Genomic DNA, 26,629 nt, shown 5'->3' on the forward strand with positions numbered 1-26,629 from the left:
ATTATGGGGCCACCATTCCTATTCCTTCTCGGCACCGCTTGGCCTCCCATCCAATTTGATGAGCAAGATAACTACCCGAAGCTTGAAGTAAGGCACCATCAAAGTGGTCTAAGATGCTGTGGTAAACAGCATGGCAGTTCTGCAAAAAATTAAACCTAGAATTGCTGTATGACCCAGCAATTCCAGTTCTGGGTTCTGGGTATATACCCGAAAGAATTGAGAGCAAGGACTTGGGCAGATATTTGTACATCCACATTCATAGCAGCATTATTTACAATAGCCAAAAGGTGAAAACACCCCAAATGTCCGTTGATGGATCAATACATAAACAAAATGTGGTGTATATATATATATACACAACGGAATATTATTCAGTCTTAAAATGTAAGGAAATTGATACATACTACAAAATGGAAGAATCTTGAAAATACCACGCTACATGAAATAATCCAGTTACCAAAGGACAATTACTGTATGATTCCACTTACATGAGGTACCTAGAGTACTCAAATTTATAGAGACAGAGTCGAACAGTGGTTACCACGAGCTGAGGGGAGGGGGGAATGAAATGAATGAGATGATGAAAAAGTTCTGGAGATGGAGAGTGGTGATGGTTGCACAGCAATGTGAATGTACTTAATGCCACTGAACGGTACACTTAAAAAATTGTTAAAGTGGAAAATTTTGTGTTTTGTGTATTTTACTGCAATTTTTTGAAAAGTCCTGTAAGACTACAATGAATCTATGCAACATGTAATGCCAGCAGCATGCAGTAGAGGGCAAAGGAGCTTAAGCTTCACAGAAACGCTTGATTCAAACTCTCCTGCAGCCAATTCTGGCCGTGCCAACCAGTCATCCACACCTGCAGCTCTGCCGGAGCCGGTGCGATCTCGGTGGGTAAGAACTGTTATCTTTGTTTTTGTGACCTCGTGAAGAAGAAATAAGGGTTCCCTGGGTCTTTTCTAAAGAAGAGATGGAACTCATGTGGATGGGAGGAAAGCGGCCTTATTCAGTTTTAGAATTTATAATTTTGCCTATATTAATCTAAAGATTAATGATTAGTGAGTGGCCTTGAGGCTATTGATCCGAGGAGCGGTGTTGCAGGCGCTGGACGGTTTGCGTTTCCTTTCGCTGGTTATCGATTAAACCTGGTCAGTCCTTCTACCCAGGGTGGATGGTCCTAGGCATTGTGGTGAGTTTTCTCTAGCTTTTGTTTTCCAAAATGCATGTTAACAACATCTGCTGGATGAGCTCTTTGGCTACTTAAAACAAACGTTGCTCCTTTACCAGTTTTTAAAATTCTGCATTTGTGTGGTCTGTCTAAAAGTTGGGGCACATCTGATCTTAATTTTGTATAATGTAGTCCTTTCTCAGTTTCATTTAAAAGTCAAAAGTGGCCAAAGATGGTCACATGTCTGCTGTAGAGCAGAGAATGATTAGCATTTGATTTCTAGAAGAGCTTTCTCACAGACTGCATAAACTGAGCTATCAATTAGAATTGTGTCCACTTTCTGAGTTTTATTTCAATTCTCACGAACTTATAACTCTCTTAAGAATGCACGTAGGCAAAGCCTCTCATACTTTGTGACATCTATCAGAGTGTCCCACAGCAGCTGCTTACCACTTTGGAGAAAGGCACATGGGTGAGAAGGGAAGAGGAGGCCACCATGGCAGCTAGTCCTGCCAATGGAATCAACCTTGGAAATCACATCCTAAGCTACTTCATTCAGGGTTTGAAACACCTTCAATCTGGGTTCTGGAAAGGACCGGATAGGTCTGGGTTCAAATTCATACTCTATCACTTATTCACTGGGTCACGTTAGGCAAGTCACTTAACCCCTGGGCTTTAACCCCTCCATTTGTAAAATAGGGATAAAAATATCCAGCATTTCACTGAGTTGTTGAGAGAATTGAACAAGATAATGTATGGAAAGCACGTAGCTCCATACTAAGCAGATAGGAAACACTCAAAAAAGGTCAGTCATTCTTACTCTTATGTTGCAAAGATCATTCAACATTCAATAGATTTTTAAGTCCTTTCTGTTTTTTTTCACCATTGGAAGAGTTGGATGATTAAGCATTCTTTGGCCAGTTACCAATAGTCATTCATGGTGTTTTTTGACTTGGATTTTTAAATCACAAGCTATTAAGGAAAGTCATTCTCTGCTTTTTGTCTGCTCTCAGCATAGTAGTAATAGTACTGGGAATGTGATAATAATATATAACATTTATTAAATGCATCTTCCATCAAAAGTTCAAGTCCTCCTTTTGAAAATGTTTTAATGAAATGTCACAATGCAGATACATTGCCTGAGAGATAATGTCTTTTTGCTTTATTATATTAAGAGAAGTTCAAGAAGAGTTAGGGCCTCTCCCTTCGTTAGCATAAGTTCCAGATGAGGTTGTGGTATTAGGCAGTGAGAAAAGGTGGGTAAATATAGAAGCTAGACATCTCAACTCAGTTGATTCCAGATAAAGCAAATGGGATAGATTCTGCTGCATTTTTCAGATCTAGGAGCTTAAAGTAAGTTTCTAAGAATTGAGGTACTCTGTGAGAAAATGTTAAGAACAACTTTGTCAGCTTAAGGACTATAACTGCCAGTGTCCTGCCAAGCCATATTGGAGCCTGAGACAAAAGGAAAAATCAGTGATACTCATCCTGTTTTTATGACAAATTTTGATATTTCATTCATCTTGGATTTTGCATTAATTTTAACTTTTAAAAATATTTCATTAAAACATTATTTATCTTGATTACTGAGTTTCTTGACACCCCTTATAATTTGTGCCTGAAATCACCCTAGTCTTGGCCCTGACAACTGCTACCATTTGTGATATGCTAGGCATGATGACAAGTGATTTATATACATTATCTCTTTTATGCCTCTGCACAAAACCCATTTTACAGATGAGAAAATGGAACCTTTCAGCAGTTAAATAAATGACCTAAGTTAACACAGCCAGTGAGTGGCTAAGATTAGACTTGAAACAGATTTATTAATCCCTACACTAAACTCATTCTCTAACCATCATGCACGGCACCATATTAGGAATTCACAAGATGAATTCATTTGTTCAAAACATATTTTTGAGAGCATGTTAGTTACCACCTTGTGCTAAGGAATAAAATTGAAATCATTCATTCATTCATATACATTAAAAAAGTATTTACTGAGCATGTGCTATGTGACAGGCACTATTTTATGTGCTGGGGATAAAAAACTGAACAAGATCATCAGCTCCCTTCTCTCCTGGGCATGAGAAGTGGAGGAGATAGTCAATAAATAAATGAACAAAACATTAGGATAGTGGTAAGTGCTCTGTTTTGTAGAGAAATAAAATAAGGTGATATGAACTAGTAGCAAGCTGGCCACTTTAGATTAGGTGGTCAAGTCAGGTCTCTTAGAGGAGATAAACTTTTAAGTCAAGATCTAAATGACGGAAGATCCAGATGAGGAAGGATTGGGAGAGGAGCATTCCAAGCAGAGGAAAAAGCTAGTGCAACGTCCCTAAGGTCAGAGCAAGTGTGGTGTGGTCAAGGAAAAAGAAGGGCAGTATGAATGAAGTGTGGAGGGCCAGAAGAAGAGGAATGTGAAGTGAGATCCCAGAAGGAAGCAAGAGCAGCTTGTGGAGGTGTTGTCATCCAGTAGGAGGAGTTTGGGTTTTATCGTAAGTGTAATAATACATTAGTTGGGACATAAGCTGCCTTATATAACAAGTGACCCCTAAATACAGTGGCTTAAAGAAGATAACGCTCAATGTAATGGCTCAATCCATGCCAGAGCTTGTAAGTAATGATATAAAACCTAAATTGAGTGGTATTGCATTTGCATTTGGGTGGCATTACAGTTCCCTGGACTGTGTATTAGGAAACTTTGAAGAATCAATATGACTCAGTGAGATATAATTTTATTGTGATTAATGTATTGTAACATATTTTGAAAATAGATTTACCTTGACTCACCATAGAGAGACAAGATAGCATAGTGGCTGGGAGCCCAGGCTGCGGACTCACCACGTATTAATTTTGTGACTGTGAGGCAGTTACTTGACCTCCTTAACCACAACTTTTCATATCTGTAAAGGGTGAATAATGATAGCGCTTACCTTACAAAGTGGTTGTTGTAAGGATCACTCCATGTCAAGTTAGTATTACTTAGCCCAATGAATGGTAGTTGTTGTTACCCAAAAAGGCAGCAAGTGGCCACTGCCTTATTTGCGTGATAGAGTCAGTATGGAGGGGAGATGCCATCCGACATGCTGAGTTGATATAAACATGTAAATTCATCAAACAGAACAAATGACTCAGGTCATCTTAAATGTGGGTAATGGATTAGAATCATGGTACTGGTAACAAATTAATTTTGCTGGATTCCAGAAATCTGGAAAATTACCATGGATGTAAAGCTGCATCAAAGAGGCTCTCTTTTTGTTTGATTTGTTCTTATTTTGATATTGGATGCTGTATCCAATGTTATATAAAAAGGATGTGACCAAGAAAGTACTACCTGGGATGGATTGGAGGGAATATCTCAGTGGAAAGTGAACGCCCTAGGCCAGGTCCAGGCTACTATCTCCACAATCCCATCCCACAGAATGCCTTTCCTGACCCTCTTCCACTGAGTGTGAGATGGACAAGGAACACCAAAATCAGTTTTCTCTCCACAGTTATGTCACAGATGGTTGAGCATTTCTGTGTCCATTTTCCTGTTTTCTATGAAACAGTTTTATAAAGTATTTTCATTTTTAAGTTATTTCGGGAAATAGCCACGTTTTCTAGAATTTCTTCATTTCAATAACAACAACAAAAAAAACCCAAACTTGGTCAGATTCTACAGAAAGAAAAATCCAGATGAGAGTGAGGACTTATTCCAGGTGTCTTTTTGCCTTAGTTCTGCTAGTTTGTCCCCTCACCATGCCTGCATGGGTGCATGGGTGCACGTGTGCATGCGCACAACACACAGCTTCTCAGATCAACAGGAAGCATGAACAGTACCAAGAAGTCTCGCTATACCATGTTTTCCCTGCAGAGTATGCCTTTTGTTCCTCCTGCTTGTCTACGGGAGTGACCAGTCTGTGGGACATTGAGGTCAATGTGTATTGGACACATGCCGGTAGAAGCAGGAAAGCCCTCACCACTGCTGATCACCTTTCCTTGGTGTTTTCAGAGTGCCTTGTGTTGGAGGACATGAAGTTGCAGAGTTTATTAATTCAATATTAGAATCTAGCCACTTCTCGCCACCTCCCCCACTACCTTCTTTCTTGCATGAGTTGCCCTATAGTGTCCCAGGGAGTCTTCCTTGCCAGCCTTGCACTCTTCCAGTTATTTCCACCCAACAAGCAGAGGAGTCTTTAGATGTACGTCAGAATCTGCCAGTCCTTTATTCTAAATCCTCCACTGGTTTCTTATTTCAACCAGAGGAAATTCCTGCGTCCTCATAACATCTGATGTCTGCAGTCCACTTCCCCAACTTCTCTCTAGTCATTGCTTACATTTTCCGAGCATGCTCCCACATCAGGTCTTTGAACGTGTACCCGCTGTTCTCTCTCTGCAGAATACTCTTTCTCCAGACAAGATGACTTGCTCCCTCCCTCCCTTTAGATCTCTGCATGAAGGTCACCGTGTCAGAGAGGCCTTTTGGACCACCCTATGCAAAAGCTCACTCCCCAGTTGCCCCTGTCCCGCTTATCTTAGCCATTCTTCTTTCTAGCCCTCATCACCACCTAACATATACATTTATTATTTTCTTTACTGTCTCTCTTTTCTTACGCTTTGCTAGAATGTAAGCTGTGTAGGAACAGCTTAGGAACAGAAATTCCATCTGTTCTACTCACCGCTATATTCCCTGTGCCTAGAAAAGTTCCTGGCAGAGTCGGTACTTAATAAATATCTTGAATAATGAATATTGTGATAATCTTAGTTCTCCAACCATCTCTTCTGTGTCTAGTCAAACAACTTGGAGCCTGGCTCTTCTCTCAAAGTCCTCAGAATTCTGCACCCATGAGTTTCCTCATCTGTAAAATGCAGGTAATAGTACTTCCCTCACAGAGTTTTGGGAGAAATAGATGACATGATATATATGAAGGGGTAATATATATCTTGGCACACAGAAAGCCTCCAAGGAAACTCCAGTGGAAACTGGTTTTGTCATTATTACTATTATTTGGCAGTGATCCAGATTGCTTTTGCCACCAACCTGAAGACCTATGGAGGCATAAGGACAGGAACCATCGTGTTTGTTTCTATGTTTTGGACCTTCCACACGTATGGGTAAGTGTTGTTGAAAGTGAGATATTAGCTCAAGGGACTCTCTATGTCCACAAATACAAAAGTTGAGGAACAACTTCATGACATTAATTCAGAGGTCCACAGGGTCGGTGTTAAATTATTCCTTTCTTTGAGAACTTATGTCCACACAAAAGCCTGCACGCAGATGTTTATAGCAGCTTGACTCATAGTTGCCAAAACTTTGAAGCGACCAAGATATCCTTTAATAGGTGAATGGATAAATAAACCGTGGTACATCTAGACAATGGAATATTATTCAGCGCTAAAAAGAAATGAGCTGTCAAGCCATGAAAAGACACAGAGGAACTTTAAATGCATATTACTAAGTGAAAGAAGCCAATCTGAAAAAGCTACATTCTGTATGATTCCAACTATATGACATTCTGGAAAAGGCAAAACTATGGAGACAATAAAAAGATCAGTGGTTGACAGCGGTTGTTGGGGATGAGGAGGAGGATGAGTAGGTGTAGCACAGAGGGTTTTTAGGGCAGTGAAAATACTCTGTATGATACCGTAGTGATGGACACACATCATTGTACATTTGTCCAAACCCATAGAATGTACAACATCAAGAGTGAACTGTAATGTAAACAACGGCTTTGGGTGATTATGATGTGTCAATGTAGGTCCATCAATTGTAACAAATGTACCACTCAGGTGGAGGATGTTGATAACAGAATCTGTGAATGTGGGCAGATACAGGAGATATGGAAAATCTCTGTAACTTCCCTTAATTTTGCTGTGAACCTTAAACTGCTCTAAAAAAAAGAAAAAATAATAATTAATCTAAAAAATTCAAAAAGTTAAGCACACTCTGCTTTGGCAGCCTGGGTTTAGTTCCCAGGTGTAGAACCACACCACTTCTCTGTCAGTAGCCACACTGTGGTGGCAGCTCACATAGAAGAACTTGCAACTAAAATATACAACTATGTACTGAGTCTTTGGGGAGAAAAAGAAAAGAGGAAGATTGGAAACAGATGTTAGCTCAGTGCAAATCTTTGCCAGCAAAAGAAAAAAAAAATTACTTTCAAATTTTCTAAAGCTTTCAGGCTACCCAAAGGAGATGTGAAGGAGGGTGTTGAGTATGACCTGGCAGTGAAGTTCCTAAGTTGAACTGAGGCACTTCTGCCAACTATTATATTTCTCCCTTCTGGGAATCCTGACTTGCCTCAGAGAGGGGAATATGGCACAGTTACTGATTTGGAAATTTATTACCCAATCTCTGAGATCAAGTCAAAGACTCAGTACATAGTTTGAGACCCTATTCCAGACTCTTGGTGAATAGAGTCATATGTTGGAATTTTTAAAAAATAAAAACCCTACAGGATTTAACAAATCACATAACCACTTAACATTACATGCTGTCTTTCTAGGATTTTGAACTCCCCTTCATCATTCACATGAGGAAACCAGCAATAAAATCCTTGGAATTACAATGAGACACATCAGAAGCATTTATGTATTTTGTTGTATTGTTATGTCAGCATGTGGCTGGGCTTCAAAGCTGCCAGAAGAAAGAGAATTGACAACCAACTGCTCCAATATGTCTCTAAGAAAGGTTCCTGTGGACTTGACGCCAACCACCACCACCCTGGATTTATCCTACAACCTCCTTTCTCAACTCCAGAGTTCAGATTTTCATTCTGTCTCTGAACTGAAAGTTTTGATTCTATGCCATAACAGAATCCAAGAACTGGATATCAAGACCTTTGAATTCAACAAGGAGTTAAGATATTTAGATTTGTCTTACAACAGACTGAAGATTGTAACTTGGTATTCACTGGCAGGTCTCAGACATTTAGATCTTTCTTTCAATGACTTTGACACCATGCCTATCTCTGAGGAGACTGGCAACATGTCACACCTGGAAATCCTAGGTTTGAGTGGGGCAAAAATACAAAAATCAGATTTCCAGAAAATTGCCCATTTACATCTAAATACTGTCTTCTTAGGATTGAGAACTCTTTCTCATTATGAAGAAGGTAGCTTGCCCATCTTAAACACAACAAAACTTCACATCGTTTTACCAATGAACACAAATTTTTGGGTTCTTTTGCATGATGGAATCAAGACTTCAAAAATATTAGAAATGACAAATGTAGAAGGCAAAAGCCAATTTGCAAGCTATGAAACTCAACAAAATCTTATTTTAGAGAATGCCAAGACATCTATTCTGTTACTTAATAAGGTTGATTTACTCTGGGATGACCTCCTCCTTATCTTCCAATTTGTTTGGCATACATCAGTGGAATACTTCCACATCCAAAATGTGACTTTTGGAGGTAAGGTTTATCTTGACCACAATTCATTTAACTACTCAAATACTGTAATGAGAGCTATAAAATTGGAGCATGTACATTACAGAGTTTTTTATATTCCACAAGAGAGAGTCTACTTGCTTTTTACCAAAATGGGTATAGAAAACCTGACAATATCAGATGCACAAATACCACATATGGTGTTCCCGACTTGTCCTTCAAAATTCCAATATTTAAATTTTGCTAATAATATCTTAACAGATGACCTGTTTAAAAGATCTATCCACTTGCCTCATTTGAAAACTCTCATTTTGAAGGGCAATAAATTGGAGACACTTTCCTTAGTGAGTTGCTTTGCTAACAACACATCCTTGAAGCACTTAGATCTGAGCCAAAATCTGTTACAACATGAAAATGATGAAAATTGCTGGTGGCCAGAAACCTTGATCACTATGAACCTGTCATCCAATAAATTTGCTGATTCTGTTTTCAGGTGCTTGCCCCAAAGTATTCAAATACTTGACCTGAATAATAACAAAATTCAAACTGTCCCTAAAGAGATGATTCATCTGAAGTCTTTGCGAGAGCTAAATCTTGCATTTAATTTTCTAACTGATCTTCCTGGGTGCAGTCATTTCAGAAGACTCTCAATTCTGAACATTGAAATGAACTTAATTCTCAGCCCATCTCTGGATTTTTTTCAGAGCTGCCAGGAAGTTAAGACTCTAAATGCAGGAAGAAATCCATTTCGGTGTACTTGTGAATTAAGAGATTTCATTCAGCTTGAAAAATATTCAGAGGGCATGATGGTTGGATGGTTAGATTCATACATCTGTGAGTACCCTTTAAGTCTAAAGGGGACTCAGTTAAAGGATGTTCACCTTCCTGAACTATCTTGCAACACAGCTCTATTGATTGTCACCATTGTGGTTGTCATGCTCATTTTGGGGATGGCTGCGACTTTCTGCTGCCTCCACTTTGACCTGCCCTGGTATCTTAGGATGCTACATCAATGGACACAGACATGGCACAGGGTTAGGAAGGCAACCCAAGGACAACTCAAGAGAAATGTCCAATTCCATGTGTTTATTTCATATAGTGAACGTGATTCCGCCTGGGTGAAGCATGAATTGATCCCCAAGCTAGAGAAAGAAGATGGTTCTGTGTTAATTTGCCTTCATGAGGGAAACTTTGACCCTGGCAACAGCATTACTGAAAATATCATAAACCACACTGAGAAAAGCTATAAAATCATCTTAGTTTTGTCTCCAGACTTTGTTCAGAGTGAGTGGTACCGTTATGAACTCGACTTTACCCATCACAATCTCTGTCATGAAAATTCTAATTACATAATTCTTATCTTACTAGAACCCATTCCACTCTACTGCATTCCTACCAGGTATCCTAAGCTGAAAGCTCTCATGGAAAAGAAAGCATACTTGGAATGGCCCAAGGATAGGCGTAAATGTAGACTTTTTTGGGCAAATCTTCGAGCTGCTATTCATGTTAATTTAGTAGAAACCAGAGAGACGTGTGAACTACAGACATTCATAGAGCTGAATGAAGAGTCTCAAGGGTCTGCAATTTCTCTGATAAGAACAGACTGCCTGTAAAACCCTCCCCTCCTCTAGGGAAATTGAGGTCTACATACACTGTTACGATATAAATTAATACAATCTTTATGGTGGCAATTTAGCAATATCTATTAAAACGAAAAACAATTGTTCCTTTATGTCAGTTCCTTGAAGGATTTCTAAGAATGTATCCTATAGAAACACAAGTTTGCAAAGGTTTGTGTAAAAAGGTGTTCATCCCAGCATTGTTTATAATCATGAAAAATAAACAGCTCAAGTATCCACAAAATAAGGATTGATTCAATAAATTATAGTACCTTAATGCAATAGAATATTACACAGCCACTAAAAAGAATGAGGTAGTTATATATTTACTGGTATGAAGAGAATTATATTAATATATTGGTTTAAACACTAAAATAAAAGTCTAAAGGAATCCATACCAGTACATTGGCATAGTAACAGTGGCTTGGGTCTGGGAGGTAAGATTATAGGGAGCATTTGGTTTCTATGTTGTACATTTCTATGATGTTGGAGGTGCTTAGAATGAATCTGTATTTCTTTTGCAAGTAGATAAAACAATAAAGATAATTGTTAAAGCCTACGTATCCTACTCATTTTGCTTGATTCTTCCCTTCTAGTCTCACAGATCGTAGAAAGAGAACACTCTCTCCTGAATTTTGGAAAATTACATTTCAAAAACAAACATCATGTTACTTCCCTGATTAGAAAAATTTCTGTGGCTCACCCACATGACAAAGGAAGAAAATTTCATGCTTGTTTAAGATCTGACACCAATCTTCTGTGACCTCCTCTCATCCTATCATTGAACCCTATCAAGTTATTGGCCATTTCCCGAACATTCAATCTTCTTTCATGCCCCCAGACCCTAGAATTTGGCATCGTGCCTGCCTGTAATATCTTTCCTGCCTTGGTTTGTTCAGGAAATCTTTCAGATCCTTCAAGGCATAATCCAAATGTCAATTCTTCTTTGAAACCTTCCTCACTTCTTCCCCTAAGCATGTTGCTCCTTGATTCTCCCTAACACTGTGGACATATTTCTATTACAAAATTGATTAAATATGTTTTTAAAGTTTCCCTTTCCCACTAGACTATGAATGCCTCAAAGGCTAGGGTAGACTTCCCTCTGCCTTTGTATGAGTAGCAATTTGCTCAGTCCCTGGTTCAGAGAAGGTGTTCAATGAGTGGATGTTGTGTTTGCTAGAGGAACTTCGCTAGTAGGGACTCAACTGGCTTCAGGAAAGGTAATGGAATTTGGAGGCAAAATTCTGAGAAGCTGGAGAGGAAGAGCAGAAGTAGGTTAAAGTCAAGTGAGAAGAAAGAGAATCTAGAATTGAAGGATTCCTGAGTACACCTTGCATCATGTGAAAGTGCCAATATTTGATTGCTCTTGACCTACAAAAACATCTATTTCATCTCATTTAATCTAATAAAACTGATAACCTAAGCAGGGTATGATTGGGTTCAGCATCTATTTTATTTCCATATAGTTTTTGTTCTTATGAATTCCTCATGCTAGTGGTCATTTGAAAAATTGTACTCAAGATCGTCAACCTGAGAGTATACGGAGAGGGTTGAGTGTCTATTTAGAAGCGAGGTTGTGCTACCATTTGGTTGGTGACCAGTCTACTCGGAGGAGTTAGAGTTCAGCAACTTTGAGGCTGAGTGTCTCTCTTCCTCCTCCCTGGTGAGCCCATAGCCTGTTTTGGTAGAAGGGGGAAACCACAGTAGAGTGAGGGCAGAGAACGGTGAGAACGCCTTTCCTCCCAGGCTCTCAGTAGCTGGGCTGCTGATCTTAGTGTGACTCATGGCTTCTGGAGGAGTCAGACACAAACTGTACGAGGAGTTTGTAAATCTTGAGGAACTCTTGAGTCTCTCAGTGCAAGACTCTTACTTCTAAAGATTAACTAATTGGGAACTTACAAAGAAAGTAACATTAGCCCTAAAGTCACCAGGATTTAGTTACTCCATGGTAAAATTCTCAGTTTAGGAATACAGTTTTAAAAATAGATATAATTTATTACAACTTAGTAAATAACACATTAGGCCTAGCTCTCAGCAACTGTTGTTTCAGCAGCTGGACAACCTTTAAATCTAATCTATCAGACCACTGCATTGTTCCTGTCTCAGCAACTTCCATACCATCCAAAATTTCCTAATATGCTTGGTTTGACTGTTTCGGCTTCTGGTAAGAGAAAAGTAATTTTACATGAGTTTAACGTTGGGGCTTGAGATACAAGTAGGACCTAGCCTAATGCAACCCTGATGATATACTTCTACCTAAGAAATTTCAGATTTCAGCAAATGACCCACTTTCCTGCATCATGATGTTGATGGGAAAGAGAGCACACACAGGCTGTGTGCTTTAAGAGATGCCAGTGTAAGAACTCTGCTTGTGTTTTGAAAACAACTCTAGGTGAACTTGCAAGTTTCTTTTTATTTCTCCGCCATTTGCCAACCTGGAGCTTCTTCCATTTTTTTTTCCTAAGGAGACTGAGCTCTGTATTGATGTGGTTGGAGTCTGTCTGTGGACTCCTTAAGCGGCCTTCACAATCCCCATGCATCTCTGCAGATAAGTGGCAATGTTTTCTGGATGTCAACAGTCTGGTGTTGACAATGGTCCACATTTTCTAAACGTGGCAAAGAGGGCTGTACTGAAATGGGGTCATAATCCTCAAATTCAAGTGGTTTGGGAGGAGAAGTGACGAGGTTTAAATCTAACTCATGGCAAACGTTCCCTAAGGTCCAACTCTTTCATCTATTTTAGTGAACCGCTCAAGAAAAGCACAGACTAGGAATATCTAAACTGAATGAGAATTTAGAGTTTTCTCAAGCATAACTCTCACTTTCAAACAGGGAAATTGAGGCTTTAGAATTTTAAATAACTCACCCAAGCTGGAGATCAAACATTAGTCTTTTAACTCCGAGATAATGTTCTTCCTTCCAATCCACAACAAGGTGGCTTTTATGTTTTGCATTTGATTTTATTATCTGGACCCTTTCATTTCTGTTCTCAAGATCAGAGATTGGGCCCTTTGCATATCCTGCCTATACTCCCATAATCATTTCAGATCTAGACCCTGTCGGTAGTCTCTCCCTACTGCCAAAGCATCCTGTATTTGCCCCCTGATTCACATCCCTGAAACAACATTCTTGTTCTATCCGGAACTCACTACGGAGGCTGCTCCTCAGATTAGCCACCTTTTGTCCCCAACGCAGAACGTGTTCTCTATGTAACGGATGAAGAATGATTGAGAGCATGGTTTCCCCTGGAGGTTTTGAGGACAACTTCATCACTGGTACCCTGCAGGGGATGCTTCCCACGATCCCTGAGCTCAGTTTTCACCTGATGTGTTGTGCCACATGGTGTGCTCTTGGTATTGATCTCAGCCCTTTACAGGGCTCCTTGAACGATCACTTGAGGAAAGGGGTCTGATAGCGCGTTTTGAAGTCCCCGAAGGTGGCAAGCACAGTGAACAACCCCTGACTGTGGATTAGGAGGTGGTCTACAGCTAGACATCTATTTTAACAGCCAGCTGTGATACATTGCTCCCCTTCACACACAAGGGGCCATGCAGATGCCGGCATATGTTGTGTTCCAGTTGTCCAAGGACAAAGATGCAGCCATGGGTGGGGTTATTCAGGGTCAGGGTTAGGGAGGTTTGGACCTCCTGGCCAGCACAACTCCAAATACCAGCTGCAAATCTCTCCCTTCACAATGAGAGGTACTTGTCTTTAGAATGTGTCTTGTTAGTGGTGCCCAAGCTGACTGAGTGATAAATACTAACAATGCATGCATATTCTAAAAATTACTTTGAAATATTTGAATGAAAATCCAGTGGAGTGGATTCTAAATCCATTCACATTTTTCCAAAACATGTCAATATTACCTTTTCCCTGCAAATCTTTGCTCCAATCACATTTCCAGTGAAGACTTCCTGAACGACCTCGTTGAAAATGGCGGCACTCATTATCCACCTTCCCTGCTTTTTATTTTTCCATAGCATTTGCCACCTTCTAAACTACCATCTCATTTTTCTATTTATGTAGCTTATTCTCTGTCTTCCCGTACTAGATTGCAAACTCCTTTAGAGCAGACATTTTGTCTGTTTTGCTCACAGATGTTGTCTCCACCTCGGCCTGGAACAGTGCCTGGCACATAGCTACTCTCCAAATTTTCCTGAAGGAAACATAGTTTGTGGACCTGCTATTGACTGGCCTCTTCTGTTCTTCTGATGCTGCCCACTTCAGTGTCAGTGCTTATTGTTGTAAATCAGAGGTATAGATTTTACTCATCAGGAAGCATTCTTTACCTTCAATAGTGTATTTTTGCTTACATTTTCTGGGACCTGCCATCACTGGGTTGTCTCCCCTCACCCTCCACCTTTGGCTCTTCTCTTTACTTCTTCTTATTGGGATCTTCTTGATCTCAGGGGTTTGCCGTGGGCAGCCCTTGCACTATTTCAGAGTCTGCAGATTCTATAAATCACCACAAAAGGGGTTTATGGGTTTCCCCTACTGCTGCCCCTATTCTTGTTGCTGTATTAGCCTTTCAAGAGGAGAAGGGGAAGTTCTGGCCCAATAAAGGCCTCTGCCACTTGCCTTTGCCTCAGTCTTCTTTCCCCTCCCCTATCCTCAGCTCTATGGATAGTCTTCCTTGAATTTTCTAAGTTCATCTTAGGGCCTGGGACTGCCAAGACTGGCAGTATTCTCTAAGTGGGATGTTCCTGGCCCAGACCCAGACCCACATGGACCCTGGTCTTCATTTGTCCTCTTTGAGATGCTTTCTGACCCTCCTCCTTGCACATACAGTCAAACCATATATCCCAAGGAGCTCTGGAACTCGCACCTATGGGGTCCTCTCAGAGACCAGCGGTTTGGCCCCCATTTGAGGTAGAGAGCCTGGCAAGCAGATCACTCCTGCTGGCTGAAGCAGTGTGGGGTCACCCAAGACTGGAGCACCAGCATGGTGCTGACGCTGATTTAGGGCGACTCTCACAATGAACACAGGACAACTTCAGGGGTCTGGGCTACCAAGTTTTTACCACCAACCCTTGGGTTTGAGCTACCAGTGTGGGGAGGGCCTGTGTCCATCTGTGTTTTCATTGTGGTGCCACCTCCTGTCTACAGCACCTGAGGATGGCAGGCGTGGTGGCAGATGATCTTTACCCTGTGCTCCCCCTCATCCCCCAGCCTCTAGCATCCAGGATGAGAATCGCCATTGCTGGAGGCTCTGAGCCATGTTTTAGGTAGTCCTTCGAGGATGATTCTCAAGACTGAACACCAATGGGCTTTCAGTCAATGTCCTCTCTTGCCTCCCATTGACGTGGTGACATAATGCTCTCTCTGTCTTAAGCCACACTGAGGAGGGAAGGACATATCTTGTGGGAGTGGAAATGTGCCTCTCTCTTCATGCATGAACCCCTCACCTGCCCTCCCCACTGTGGTTGTGTGTGGAAGGGAAGAGTTCAGTCAACATCGAAACAGCTCCCATTCTAGGAATGCAGTGATTACCACCTCAAGAGTCCAAGAGATGACATGGCTAGAAGATGCCTAGTTCTATGTATACACCATAAAATTCTGAATGGTAAACTTAGGACCAGAAAACAATTATTGGGTCACATCTTCCTGCATACTTTGGGGAAGACTTGCATCAATGAAACACAGTACTAACCTTTAAGAGAGTCACTGGATGGAAGTGTGGATGGATGACGAAGCATCATGAGCAGCAACATAACCAACATTACAGACATGCTGTTAGGGAGCTGAGGAGGCAAGAAGATATACTGTTTAATGTCAACAGGTGCTGAAGAGCCATCTCCTTACAATTAACTACAGCACTGCTAACATTTGCTGCTGGTGGATGATATAAAATTAACCAGGAACAGTGCATTGGGCAATAAAATGCCCGAAGAGATGGTCCCTGGATTTGAACAGCAAGAGATGGTGGTTGGACCCTACAAAGAATCTTCCATTCACCAACTGGACAGTAAACAAGACATAAGTAACTCTTCTCTACCCACCTCCATTAATAAGTCACTATACCTAACATGGGTGCATACATTGTGAAACATTTTAAAATCAGATTATTTATATAGACAGAAGCCCTGCACTGCAAGCAATCTTTTCTCTGCACACCATGGAGGTAGCTCTGAGAAAGACAGTATCCTGCTTTATGCGGCCAGGAGGTATATTGTTTATTTCTTGGCGGCACAACGACTTGTTTTCGTTTCAGAGTAAGTAAGTCACCGGCAGCAGAACAGTGTTTGCTTCGAGTGCTAATGGATGATGTGGTGAAATCCAGTGGTGAGACTTATGGGTCCGACAGAATGGAACAGGCAAACGCTAGAACCACATTAAGGTTTTTGGAAGTTCCTCTTATGGTTTTATAAAAAACTGAAAGGGGAAGAGGCATTTCTTATTTTATGTCATGATGTGTTAAAGCACCACATTATTAAGTTCTGTTCCCCCACTAGAGGAAGTTAGATCCTTTGTTGTGCTCTGGAACTTTCTAAACCTAAGGACCTGCAGTGTTTAACTTCCTGGCAGCAGTACCTTTGTGACCCTGGGAAAAAAATAGGCCAGAGAAAGATGCTCGAGGAAGCTATACCAGGTTATCTTTAATGGTCTATTGAGACTAATATCTTCTTTTGGTTCCTGGACTCACTAGCCCTGGGGAGATCCAGAGACTCATCAGCCCTCAACCTCCTCCTCGTTCTTTTATTTCTGGAAAAGAGTTGAATCAGTCTCCATGATGCTATCTATAATATCCTAGCCTTGTGTGTGACAATACAAATTGCTAACTCTTCTTGAGGTTTACGGGTGACGGCCTCTGTTCTAAGGATGTCATAAGTTATATTTGTTAATTCTCATAGACCTAAGAATTAAAACTTATCCTTATTCTCATTTAACAGATAAAGTATTGAAGGTACCACAAAGTTAAGGTTTCATGGCTAGTAAATGACAGAAATCCAAGACATTCTAATTAAAAAGCCTGCTTTCATATCTACTCTGCTTTCCTAACTTCCCAGAGCTTAGTCACTAACTCTTGGCTTCTTTCATATTTATAGTCACCCTGGAAATACTTGTTCCTGCTATACCCTAGTGTTGGATGGAGGTATCTTGTTGCTTAAGAGCAATTCTCATCATTTAGTGTGTAACCCAAATGCTACCAGTACTCACCTTTGTAGCCTGTGGCTACAAAGAAGGGACATCAAAATGAACCACCTCAAATTCTTATCCTTGTTCCCACCTGCTTAAGCAGGTCTCTGGCCCTCCTGCAAAGGTCCCTGTGAGTATTTCTATGAGTCCCAAGAAGCCTAGCTTGTGTTCACACACCACACCATCAGCTACACTCACTATCTGGTGCCATCATCATCTACTGTGCCCTAGCCAACTCAGGTGGCTAGACCTGGGGTCTCTCAAAGTCCTTGAAAGAGCCCTTCACTATGGACATTGCTGAATGAAGATTCCTTCTAGACAACGCTAATGTCCTTGCTAAGGATGCTTTCTCCTGATAATCCCAAAGCCATTTATTCTTGAGGTGAGGAGCTATGCAGAATTCCTTGTGGTGGTACCTTCAGGATCTCTCCTCAAAACTGGCTGTCAACGTCTCGGCATTCCACAGCTGCCGTGTTGGGATCCAGAGGCTCAGAGAGTCCCTGGTGAAATCCCCTTGTTCAGCACTCACTCCCACACTTCATGGGAGCTCCAAACCAGTCCAGGGGGGCACGGAGCATGAAACAGCACCCCATCCTTTCCCTGTCTTTATTCCTCCCCACCTCTCCTTTTCAACCCCCAAAATACCCTTCCCTCCTCCTACCTATGCATATCGCTTGGTGTGTATACATGGAGAGTGAACCTCACCCAACTGCCAAATGTCTATTCCCAGTTGGGGTTCAGCTAAGACTCTGCTACATATTCTATGCAAGTTGGACGAGGAGGTTTGCCCCATAAGGAGGCCCAGGAGAGGATGGAGGGGGAGAAATTAACTCCATTGTCAGAATCTTAGAAAAACCTTAAAGCAAACATCTTAGCTTTCCCAAGCAGGAAGCTGGACTAATAGAAAAATAATAGAACTAATAGAAACAAACAATGATTTTGTTTTTAATTTCTAAATCCCTCTGTCTTAAAACTCAGCTTCAGGCCCAAGAATAAAAAAGACAAAATGATATAGGACCATCATTAAAAAGGAAAAACCAAACCAAGTAAAAAAAGAAAAAGAAAAAGACCAAGAGAAAAAGAAACAGCAGGAGCCGCCGTAAGGCAACTTCTCATTTTCGGTGTGCATCTATGCTTACAGCAAGGGCCCCGGAGAAGCCGAACGCCCAGCGCTGGGGTTAAACGCAGTTTCACTTCGTCGGTTGGTCCCTCATTGGCCCTTCCGGCTTCGGAAAGCAGAAGTTCATGACATGAAAATAGATCCTATTGTGCATGCAAGAGCAACGCCATCAGCAAAGCATCTCTTCCTATTAGACCACTTCTTCAATTCTCAGGTTGCCTCTTTGCAACCCATTTATATGGACTTTATTAGAAACCCTGATTAGGCTTTTGCGGGAAGCTATGGAGTGTTTGCTGAAGCATTTGGCCACTTAGTGTTTTGTAAATTCTGCAATAAATTGCTTAATGAGCCCTCGTGTCAGGGAAAGAATGTACCGTGAGAACCATTCTGACCTCCGCAGCTCACCTTGACCGGGGGCACCTGCCACATCACATTCTTCAGACGGCGGAACTGCAAGCGACTCGTGCGTGGGATTGGAATGTTACAAGAAAGCTGCCCTGGCTTTCTTTTGTTGTTCCCCACTATTCTTCTTCCCCTTCACTACCTCCGAAAGGCGTAGAATGGGGACGCTTTTCGGATTTACTTAATTCTTACTCCTGCCCCAAATCAGACACAACTGAAAACACACTTGGAAACCATGGAAAATTACTGAAAGCTAGAGGACCTTGCTGCCTCACCTGAAAGCCTGTTAGAAATGGAGAATTTCAGGCTCCATCCCAGATCGACTGAATCAGAATCTGCATTTTCACTACATTCCGGGCTGCTTCCTCTGCACAGCAAGGTTTGAGAAGCACTGGGAAAGAAAGCGTTAATAATGAGCTGCGGTCTCGCCCCCAGAGGCGGGGCCCTTGTGTGAAATTTGGGGTTACAGCGACACCTTGTGGTTGTGATAGTAGTTGCTGCTGAGCTTTCCGGCTGGCAAGCTACGTGTGACACAACAGCTGTTAGTGTATTTGTCAGTCCCTGGAGGAAACAGAGGACCTGACAGTTGTCCTAGTGCCCACAGGTCTCCGAGTTCGGCCTTTCTCCTCCACGCTGCCAGTTGAGGAGATATGGGCCCTCTTCCAATGACACCTTCTGCTTGAGCTTAGAACGGCTTATAGGCTTAGTCATCTTGTGCCTTAGAAACAGCAGGATTAACAGAGCTCAAGGAATTTCTTGCCTCTTCACAAGATTTTTCATAAAATTCATAAAGTCATTAAAATACAAGAGGCGCAAAAGACCCTTTTGGCAACCCTTTAGAGGAGTGGTCCCCACCTTTTAAGTATGAAGATCACCTTATGATAATGGTTGATATTTATTGAACATTTACTTTGTTTCAAGCACTGTTCTAAGCGCCTGGATGCCTTTAGTCACTTCAACCTCAAAACAGTTCAGTGAAGAAGGCACTACATTATCTCTGTTTTGTAGATCTCAGGCTGACAGTAATTTTGTTTGTAGTATTTGTTGGCTGAGAAAAATCTATACTAACAAGAAACCATTATTCTAAATGTAGTAACTCTTGAAAATGAATTTGCATTGAATTAAACCCAATCACTTCTATACGATTTGTAGAAGCATGTATATATATCTTGGGAAGAGTAGTACAGGTGTCTGTGATACGATATCTACCCAGCCCTCAGGGTGTTTGAGGCATATATCGACTTGGGGCCTCTGGCCATAGCTCCAAGGATCTCCAAAGGGTTCATAGCCCACGGTCTGAGAGCCCCCATGGGGAAGCACACGCCAAATGCTTTAATGATGCTCTACCATACATTCCTGAACATGCCTGATTTCATTTGGTCTCTGATGACCAGAGGATCAGGCTGGCCTTGGCCTTGGACGGCAGACTTTGGTGGAGTAGCAAATGAGGAAACTGACTTCAGAGAAGTTGCCCATGATTATACTTCTAGCTTGAAAAGCTGTGCATAGAAACAAACAGAGCCCACGGCCTGTTTCCAACCCTCTGTTCTCCAACCTATACACCCCAGGAAGAATGATTTTCCTAAAACATGGTTCTGTTTGGGTTATTCCCCAACTCAAAATTACCTCCACCCAGCTGGTTATGTGAGGTAATGCTTGTTCTGATTACCTTGGTTTTCAAAGCAAAATCTTACACCAGCCAACCTGCTTGTTGCCACTCCCTTCCTGCCCTCTGTGCTCCATCTAGACCATTCCTCTTGTCCTCTGTGTTGCCATTGGAGAATGAGGGCCTCAGAGGAGACCCCTAGAGGCTAAGGTGACCCTCCCTGGGAAGTATTGCCGTGTTTAAGTCACTTAGAATGCAGGGTTAGGTCCTACACAGACACAGAAAAACAACTGTGGCAAGTAACAGAGTTAGGCTGCTCTCAAGACCAAGCATGAGTTTGCTTTGAAAAGTATAGTTACCAAGTTGACCAGGTAAGTTCACATGCTGGTGGGTATTCTGTTTTACAAGCCCTCACGGGAAGAAATAGTCCTGAGTATGGGTGAGGCAGGGATCCAATTTTGAGTTTTTGCCAATGGCTGACCAATTACCTTAGCATTGTTTTTTGAATAATTTGTCCCATTCGAACTGATCTGTAAAGCCACTTCTGCCATATATCAAATTTCCATAAATGCAGGAGTGTCGTTCTGGACTCTATTGTTTCATTATTCTGCTCATCAACCTCTGTGCTGACACTGCACTTCTCCATTATTTGCTCTTTAATGTTCATTTAGAATCAGTTTGTCAAGTTCCACGTACACACACTAAAAGTACCGACCAATGTTTTGTTTGGAATTTCTTTGAATTAAAGATTAATATGGGGAGAAAAAACGTCTTCAAGATAATGAATTTTCCTCTCATGAATATGAACTCTCCTCTTCTTTGGGTCATCTTTAATTATATTCCACAAAATTTTACAATTTTCTTCTTCAAGCATCCACATCATTTGTGAGATTTCTTCCTAGATAATCTTATTTTTATGCTATTATAAATAATATAAATGTGATCTTTAAAAAAATTATATCTTTTAACTATTTTTGGCAGTGTATAGAACATAATTAATTTTTGTATCTTGATCTCAAAGCCAGCAATCTGTATCATACTAGCTAACATTTATAGAATCCTCACCATGAGCCAGGCACTGTTCTAAGTATTTTGTGTGTATGGAATTCATTCGATCTCACAATGACTCTGTGAAAGAGCTAGCATTATTATAACTGTTTATAGATGAGGGATCTGAAGTGCAGGGAGGTTATGTAAATTGTCCAACATGCAGGGCTATAACCACAACACCATATTCGCCTCTTAACCTTGTTAAGCTCTTGCATTAATTCTAATAATTTGCATGTCTATTCTCTTAGGTTTTCCACGTAAACAACAAAAACAGTAAAGTAAGTACTTTAAAAGGCAACTAGCAAGCACTTGGTTATGCCCTATTAAAGCAGTGCACGGGGTGTGTGTGTGTGTGTGTGTGTGTGTGTGTGTTGGGAGGAGGAACTTTATGAAGAGCAGCATTCTCAAAGTGAATGGAATTCGCCAGACCCTTGGGACTGCTGGTATACTTCCCGAGGAGCAAGGAATTCCAGGCATTGCAGCACTAGCCAAGTCAGGACATCCTCCCAGAGGCCCGCAGGCTCCAGGGAGGCCTGAATAGGGAAAGAGGCCCAGGGCCAAGCCCAACAGAGGGTGTCAAATGACAGGCCTGCCCCTTACCACTCTCCACCTCCAGATTTGGGCTGAATCAAAGGGCCATTCAGACCCCTCCTTTTCACAGACGGAGGCCACTGGGTCCATCCCCCGAGGCTGAATCACAGCAATCCCACGGGCTTCTGCTCCAAACAGGCTTGCGTTGGAAACCACAATATACTTGGCTCTGGTTTTACACACACTACTTTCCTGGTGCTGCAAAAAGAAGGAATTAGAAGAATGAAAGTGAGAAGTCTTGAGGGACAGGGAATTCTTTTTCCAGTCTAGTGAGTGAGGTTAATAAGTAGAAAAATAAAACTACTCTCCATGAAGGGTCTTTGGAAGGGTTACCAGGCCATGATAATTAAAAGCAAATTAAAAGGCTCTATCATTCATTCGGCGGCAGTCGCCTCTCACAGCCCTGAGGGAACTGAGTGTACAGCAGGGCGTCCAGGAGCGGGAGAGAGGAGGAGGAGGGGGCGGGGGGAGCATGAAGGGCTGTGTTTTCTCAGAGGTGGGGTGGTAACGTTAAGAAGTAGGATACCCGCCTGTGTTTCAATCTGTGGCATCCCAAAGGCTAATTCATGAATTAGGGAATTGACTGAATGATCATCTTCCAAAACCCTGCTGCAAATTGGACATTTGTTCACGCATTTCGAAGGAATATTTTCTAGTGCTTGGCGAAGTGTGGAGAAAAACAAGCCACCCTCGGGTTTGGGTCACGTCGAGTGAGTCACTTGAATCTCTCTGGTCTCCGTTTCCTCTCTGTCAAATGAAGGTGCAACTAGATCAGTTCTTTCCAAACAGTGGCCTCCTGAGTCCTCGCTGAAGCCTGGAATAGGTAGAGGAAGGGAAATGGAGATATTTGAGCCATTTAGCCCATGTCTGTTTCTGTCATCTTTGACCTCAGACCATTTTCAACACAACGTGGTGGAGCACTTCATTCTCACAAGCCTGTTTCTGTGACGTGCTAACTCTGTCAGCAATTCCAGGTGACCCCAGAGGTCAGAGCCACTGCCTCTGTGCTGGTTTGGCCACGTTGTAGGGGGTGTGGAAGGTTCCTGCCAACATCATGTCTTTCTCAAGGAGACTGAGAAAGATTTGTGGTGACACATATGGGTGGTGAGAACCCACAGGTTCTGTGCTGCTGGCTTCAGGAGGTAGCCCTGTGGCCTGTGTTGCAGTGGGATCCCACATATCTACATCTGTATTTTCACAAATGCAGGTGAGATTTTGCGTAAGATTCTGCGACAGTTTCCCTGTGAAACCTTTCTTGAGCTCCAAAGTTGGGTTATGATGCTTTTCCTATGTTTTCCAAAGCGCTCCGGTTATTCACTACCCTTGAACTTGAAATTGATAGCATTGTGGCCTGTCCACCCACTCTTCATGTATCCTTTCTCTGGTCTTGAGGTCAGAAATCTTGGCTTTTCCTGAGGAATCCCCAGGACCTAGCAAAGTCCCTGCCATACAAAGGTGATTGTATTTTTCAAAAATGCCAACAGCAGTATTTCCAGTTTCATGTGATCTTTCACAAACTGTCTGCTCCCCATCATGAGGCAGAATCTCTCTCCCCTCACCTGAGACCTGGGATGGGAACAGGGTGAACTCTGTGATGACCTGAATTAATAGAATGCTGCCCAATGCGTGACTTCCAAGGCTAGATTATAAAAAGCAGTGAGTTTTCTGCCTGATACTCTCTCCCTTGGGACATTCATCCCTGAAAGCAGCCACTAGGTTGTGAGGAAGCCTAAACTAAACCATGTGGAGACCAAATGATGTCCCCAGTCAACAGCCAGCTTCAACTGCCAGACAGATAAGCAAAGGAACCTTCAGATGATTCCATCCTCCAGCCTTCAAGTCTTCTTGCTGAGACCTCAGACACTGTGGGGCAGAGACAAGACACCCCTGGTGTGCCGTGTCCAAATTCCTGACCCACAGAATCTGTGAGCAGAATAAACATTTCTACTGCATCACTAAATGTTGGAGTTTTTGTTATGAAGCCATAGTCATTGGAACAGTGGTCAATGACAAACACTAAACATATTAGTGAATGGTTGACTGTGAGTTCTATCAGACCCCTGGGCCCACCTAGAAGGTGGAAAAGAAGAGCTATTCTAGAAAATGAGTGGAACTCTATTTCGTTTCTCTAAAGTTTTAAGGCATAAATATCTATAAATATCTACTATATTATAGTAGAAAAGATTCATTTAAAAAATCAATGTCCTAGCAAGCCATGAAAAGAGATGAAGGAAACTCAAGTGCACATTTCTAAGTAAAAGAAGCCCTCAGAAAAAGCTATGGATTCTATGATTCCAACTATATGACATTATGAAAACGGTGAACTATGGAGACAGTGAAAACTAGCAGTGGTTGCCAGGAGTTGGGGGGGAAGGGATGAATAGCAAGAACACAGAGGACATGATAATGGTCGATACACATTATCATACATTTGTCCAAACCCATAGAATGCACAACACTAAGAGTGAACACTAATGTAAACTATGGGCTTTGGGTGATAACGATGTATCAGTGTTGGTTCATCGAATGTAACAAATGTTGATGGTGGGGGAGCCTGTGCTTGTGTGGGGACTGGGGTTTACATGGGAAATCTTTGCACTTTTGTTCAATTCTTTTTTCTTTCCACTCGATTTTGCTGTAAACCTAAAACTGCTCTAAAAAATAAAGGCTGTTTTTTAAAAAAATAGTCATTTAAATATGGTTGTATTTGTCTAAGTGCCCAGGAGCTCTTCCTTTCCTCTCCCCAGCCTTCTCGCAAATAAACAAATTGTGCAATCATTGGTGGAATTTTTAGTGTTTGCATCACTGCTCTGGAGCCTGAGGGTAAAGTTGGACCATGTCCATCAGGGGTTCATTTACCTCGGGACTCCTTTCCTTCCTTCGTTCTTTGGTGGAGCGTGTTCTCTGGGAGCTGATGTGTTTCTAACATAATTTAAGGAGTCTTCTGTTTTCGCCTTGAGTGGCAGTGAAAAAACTTCAGCCTTAAAAGGCACAGAACTAAATGAATGCCTTAGGAGGAGATTAAAACAAGCACTCCAGGGCAGTTTGAATAATGAATTAAGCATTCATGATACTTCGTTTCTTTCTCTAGTATTTATAAATTAGCAACTGTTTTCCATAAAAATATCGGTGGGATCATCATCCTTAAAACTGACCAAAATAAAGGTGATGTTTAATTTTGTGTTTTAATTAAAACTAGATGTTATAATTGGGTTTTATTGTTACATCTATTTGTTTAATAGATTTCTCCTCAGAAAATAAAGCAAATGACCACATAGTTCCCAGAGTGATTATTTGGATGGAAGGTGATTGCACAGGGTTTTCCCAGCTTTAAAAACATTTGTAATGATGATTATTGATGTGTTTGGTTTAAGCTGTCTTTAATCTGATTTATGTGCATGTGTGTAGGTGCACACAGTTACTAAACATCTTGGAAGAAGAGTGGCCGTCAATCTATGCCACTGAGCTGCCCAGCTTCCATGAAGGGGGGAATTGATGGCAGTTTCTTTGGGCTGGGGAATCTGCAGACAGGAAAATGCGTCGCCAGAAGCTGAGGCAGACAAGAGGAAAGTCTGAGAGCTGCTTTCTGTGAATTTTTCACATAGAAATGATTATAACAAGTAGATCCTTTTGCTAATTAAAAATAATTTATTATGAGTATGTGTTTATTAATTGTTTTTTTAACCTTACCAAAGTTTGACATGTACAAAGTTTAACAAGTCAGATGGTTTTCTAAGGCTTCTATTGAAAACCAGCAGTCCTTTTCCATCCCTGAGTTCATCTGCACAGGGGCGATTTGTTCTTTTTCTTAAAGCTGTTTCTTCTAGAGTTGTTCTATATTTCTAAATTATATGATTATACTGCTGTTTATAAGGTTGGTGTGTGAGCATTAAAAGGAATTAATTCAGAAAAAGCACTTGTAACAGTGCCTGGCACTGTTGTTATCATATTACCTTTTCAGTTTTAGTTATTATCTATTATCTTTCTGCTACATAAACATTATGTTTAGCTCTGTTACAATACTCTATTTACACATACCCCCTGCCACACACACCCACACACTTTTCCCCTTCCTGCCATCTGGCCAATATTTTTCCATCATACATTTTTAAGATCAATGTTTAGTGTCTACATTATTAGGGCTTTGTAAATATCTATCGCTGAGCCACATAGAGTCTTAGGATTGTATTTTCTTTCTTGTTCAACTATTTGTTTTCACTGGAGTTTATAATTATTGTGGGTTTTTTTCTTGTTTATTTGTTTGCTTAGTTTTCTACATACCTCTACTTAAAGTCATTCCCAAACCTTCCACCAGAAATGGAAATCTCCTCTCAATACGTTCTAAAAGTGTAAATTTGCGGGTACAGATATCATTTCTGGAGCTCTCTCTCCTCCTGCTGCAGTCTGCACTGGCCGCTCTGTATGTCTGCTGCATAGTCGTCACCCTGGGATTTCCTTTTATCAACCTCAACATTCCTTTCAGTTCTCCTCTGTGTTGGATCCTCTTTTTTTCTCTCCCACAGAATCCTCTTTCTTGCTTTACACTTTCATTTTAAA

The 26,629-nt window shown here is 41.4% G+C and overlaps 2 protein-coding genes across 13 annotated transcripts in view; one reads left to right on the forward strand and one right to left on the reverse strand.

Moving 5' to 3' along the window:
- The window catches only part of FAM114A1 (family with sequence similarity 114 member A1), a 166,275-nt gene extending 147,038 nt beyond the window's left edge, over window positions 1–19,237 (reverse strand). For 2 of the 4 annotated variants that reach the window (XM_070506036.1, XM_070506035.1), the window contains exon 1: window positions 15,817–15,894. In XM_070506036.1, coding sequence (XP_070362137.1) covers window positions 15,817–15,886 — 70 coding nt within the window. In that variant the 5' untranslated portion in view covers window positions 15,887–15,894. Of the gene's footprint in view, window positions 1–15,816; window positions 15,908–19,100 lie in introns of those variants that run through there. The other 2 variants (XM_070506037.1, XM_070506034.1) reach the window with 2 other exon arrangements.
- TLR10 (toll like receptor 10) lies at window positions 779–10,727 on the forward strand. 9 transcript variants are annotated; one of them, XM_014827386.3, is made up of 4 exons: window positions 820–897; window positions 5,949–6,028; window positions 6,172–6,271; window positions 7,663–10,727. In XM_014827386.3, the coding sequence occupies exon 4, from the start codon at window positions 7,725–7,727 to the stop codon at window positions 10,158–10,160; it is 2,436 nt and encodes an 811-aa protein (XP_014682872.3). In that variant the 5' UTR covers window positions 820–897; window positions 5,949–6,028; window positions 6,172–6,271; window positions 7,663–7,724; the 3' UTR covers window positions 10,161–10,727. The 9 variants fall into 9 exon arrangements, with proteins under 9 accessions (XP_014682874.3, XP_044623628.2, XP_014682872.3 ...); XM_044767690.2 differs by having other exon boundaries at window positions 832–893; XM_044767691.2 differs by having other exon boundaries at window positions 882–1,192.
- Window positions 19,238–26,629: the final 7,392 nt, after the last annotated feature.

This window comes from Equus asinus, chromosome 3 (assembly GCF_041296235.1).
Source record: "Equus asinus isolate D_3611 breed Donkey chromosome 3, EquAss-T2T_v2, whole genome shotgun sequence".
Taxonomy (NCBI): Eukaryota; Metazoa; Chordata; class Mammalia; order Perissodactyla; family Equidae; genus Equus; species Equus asinus.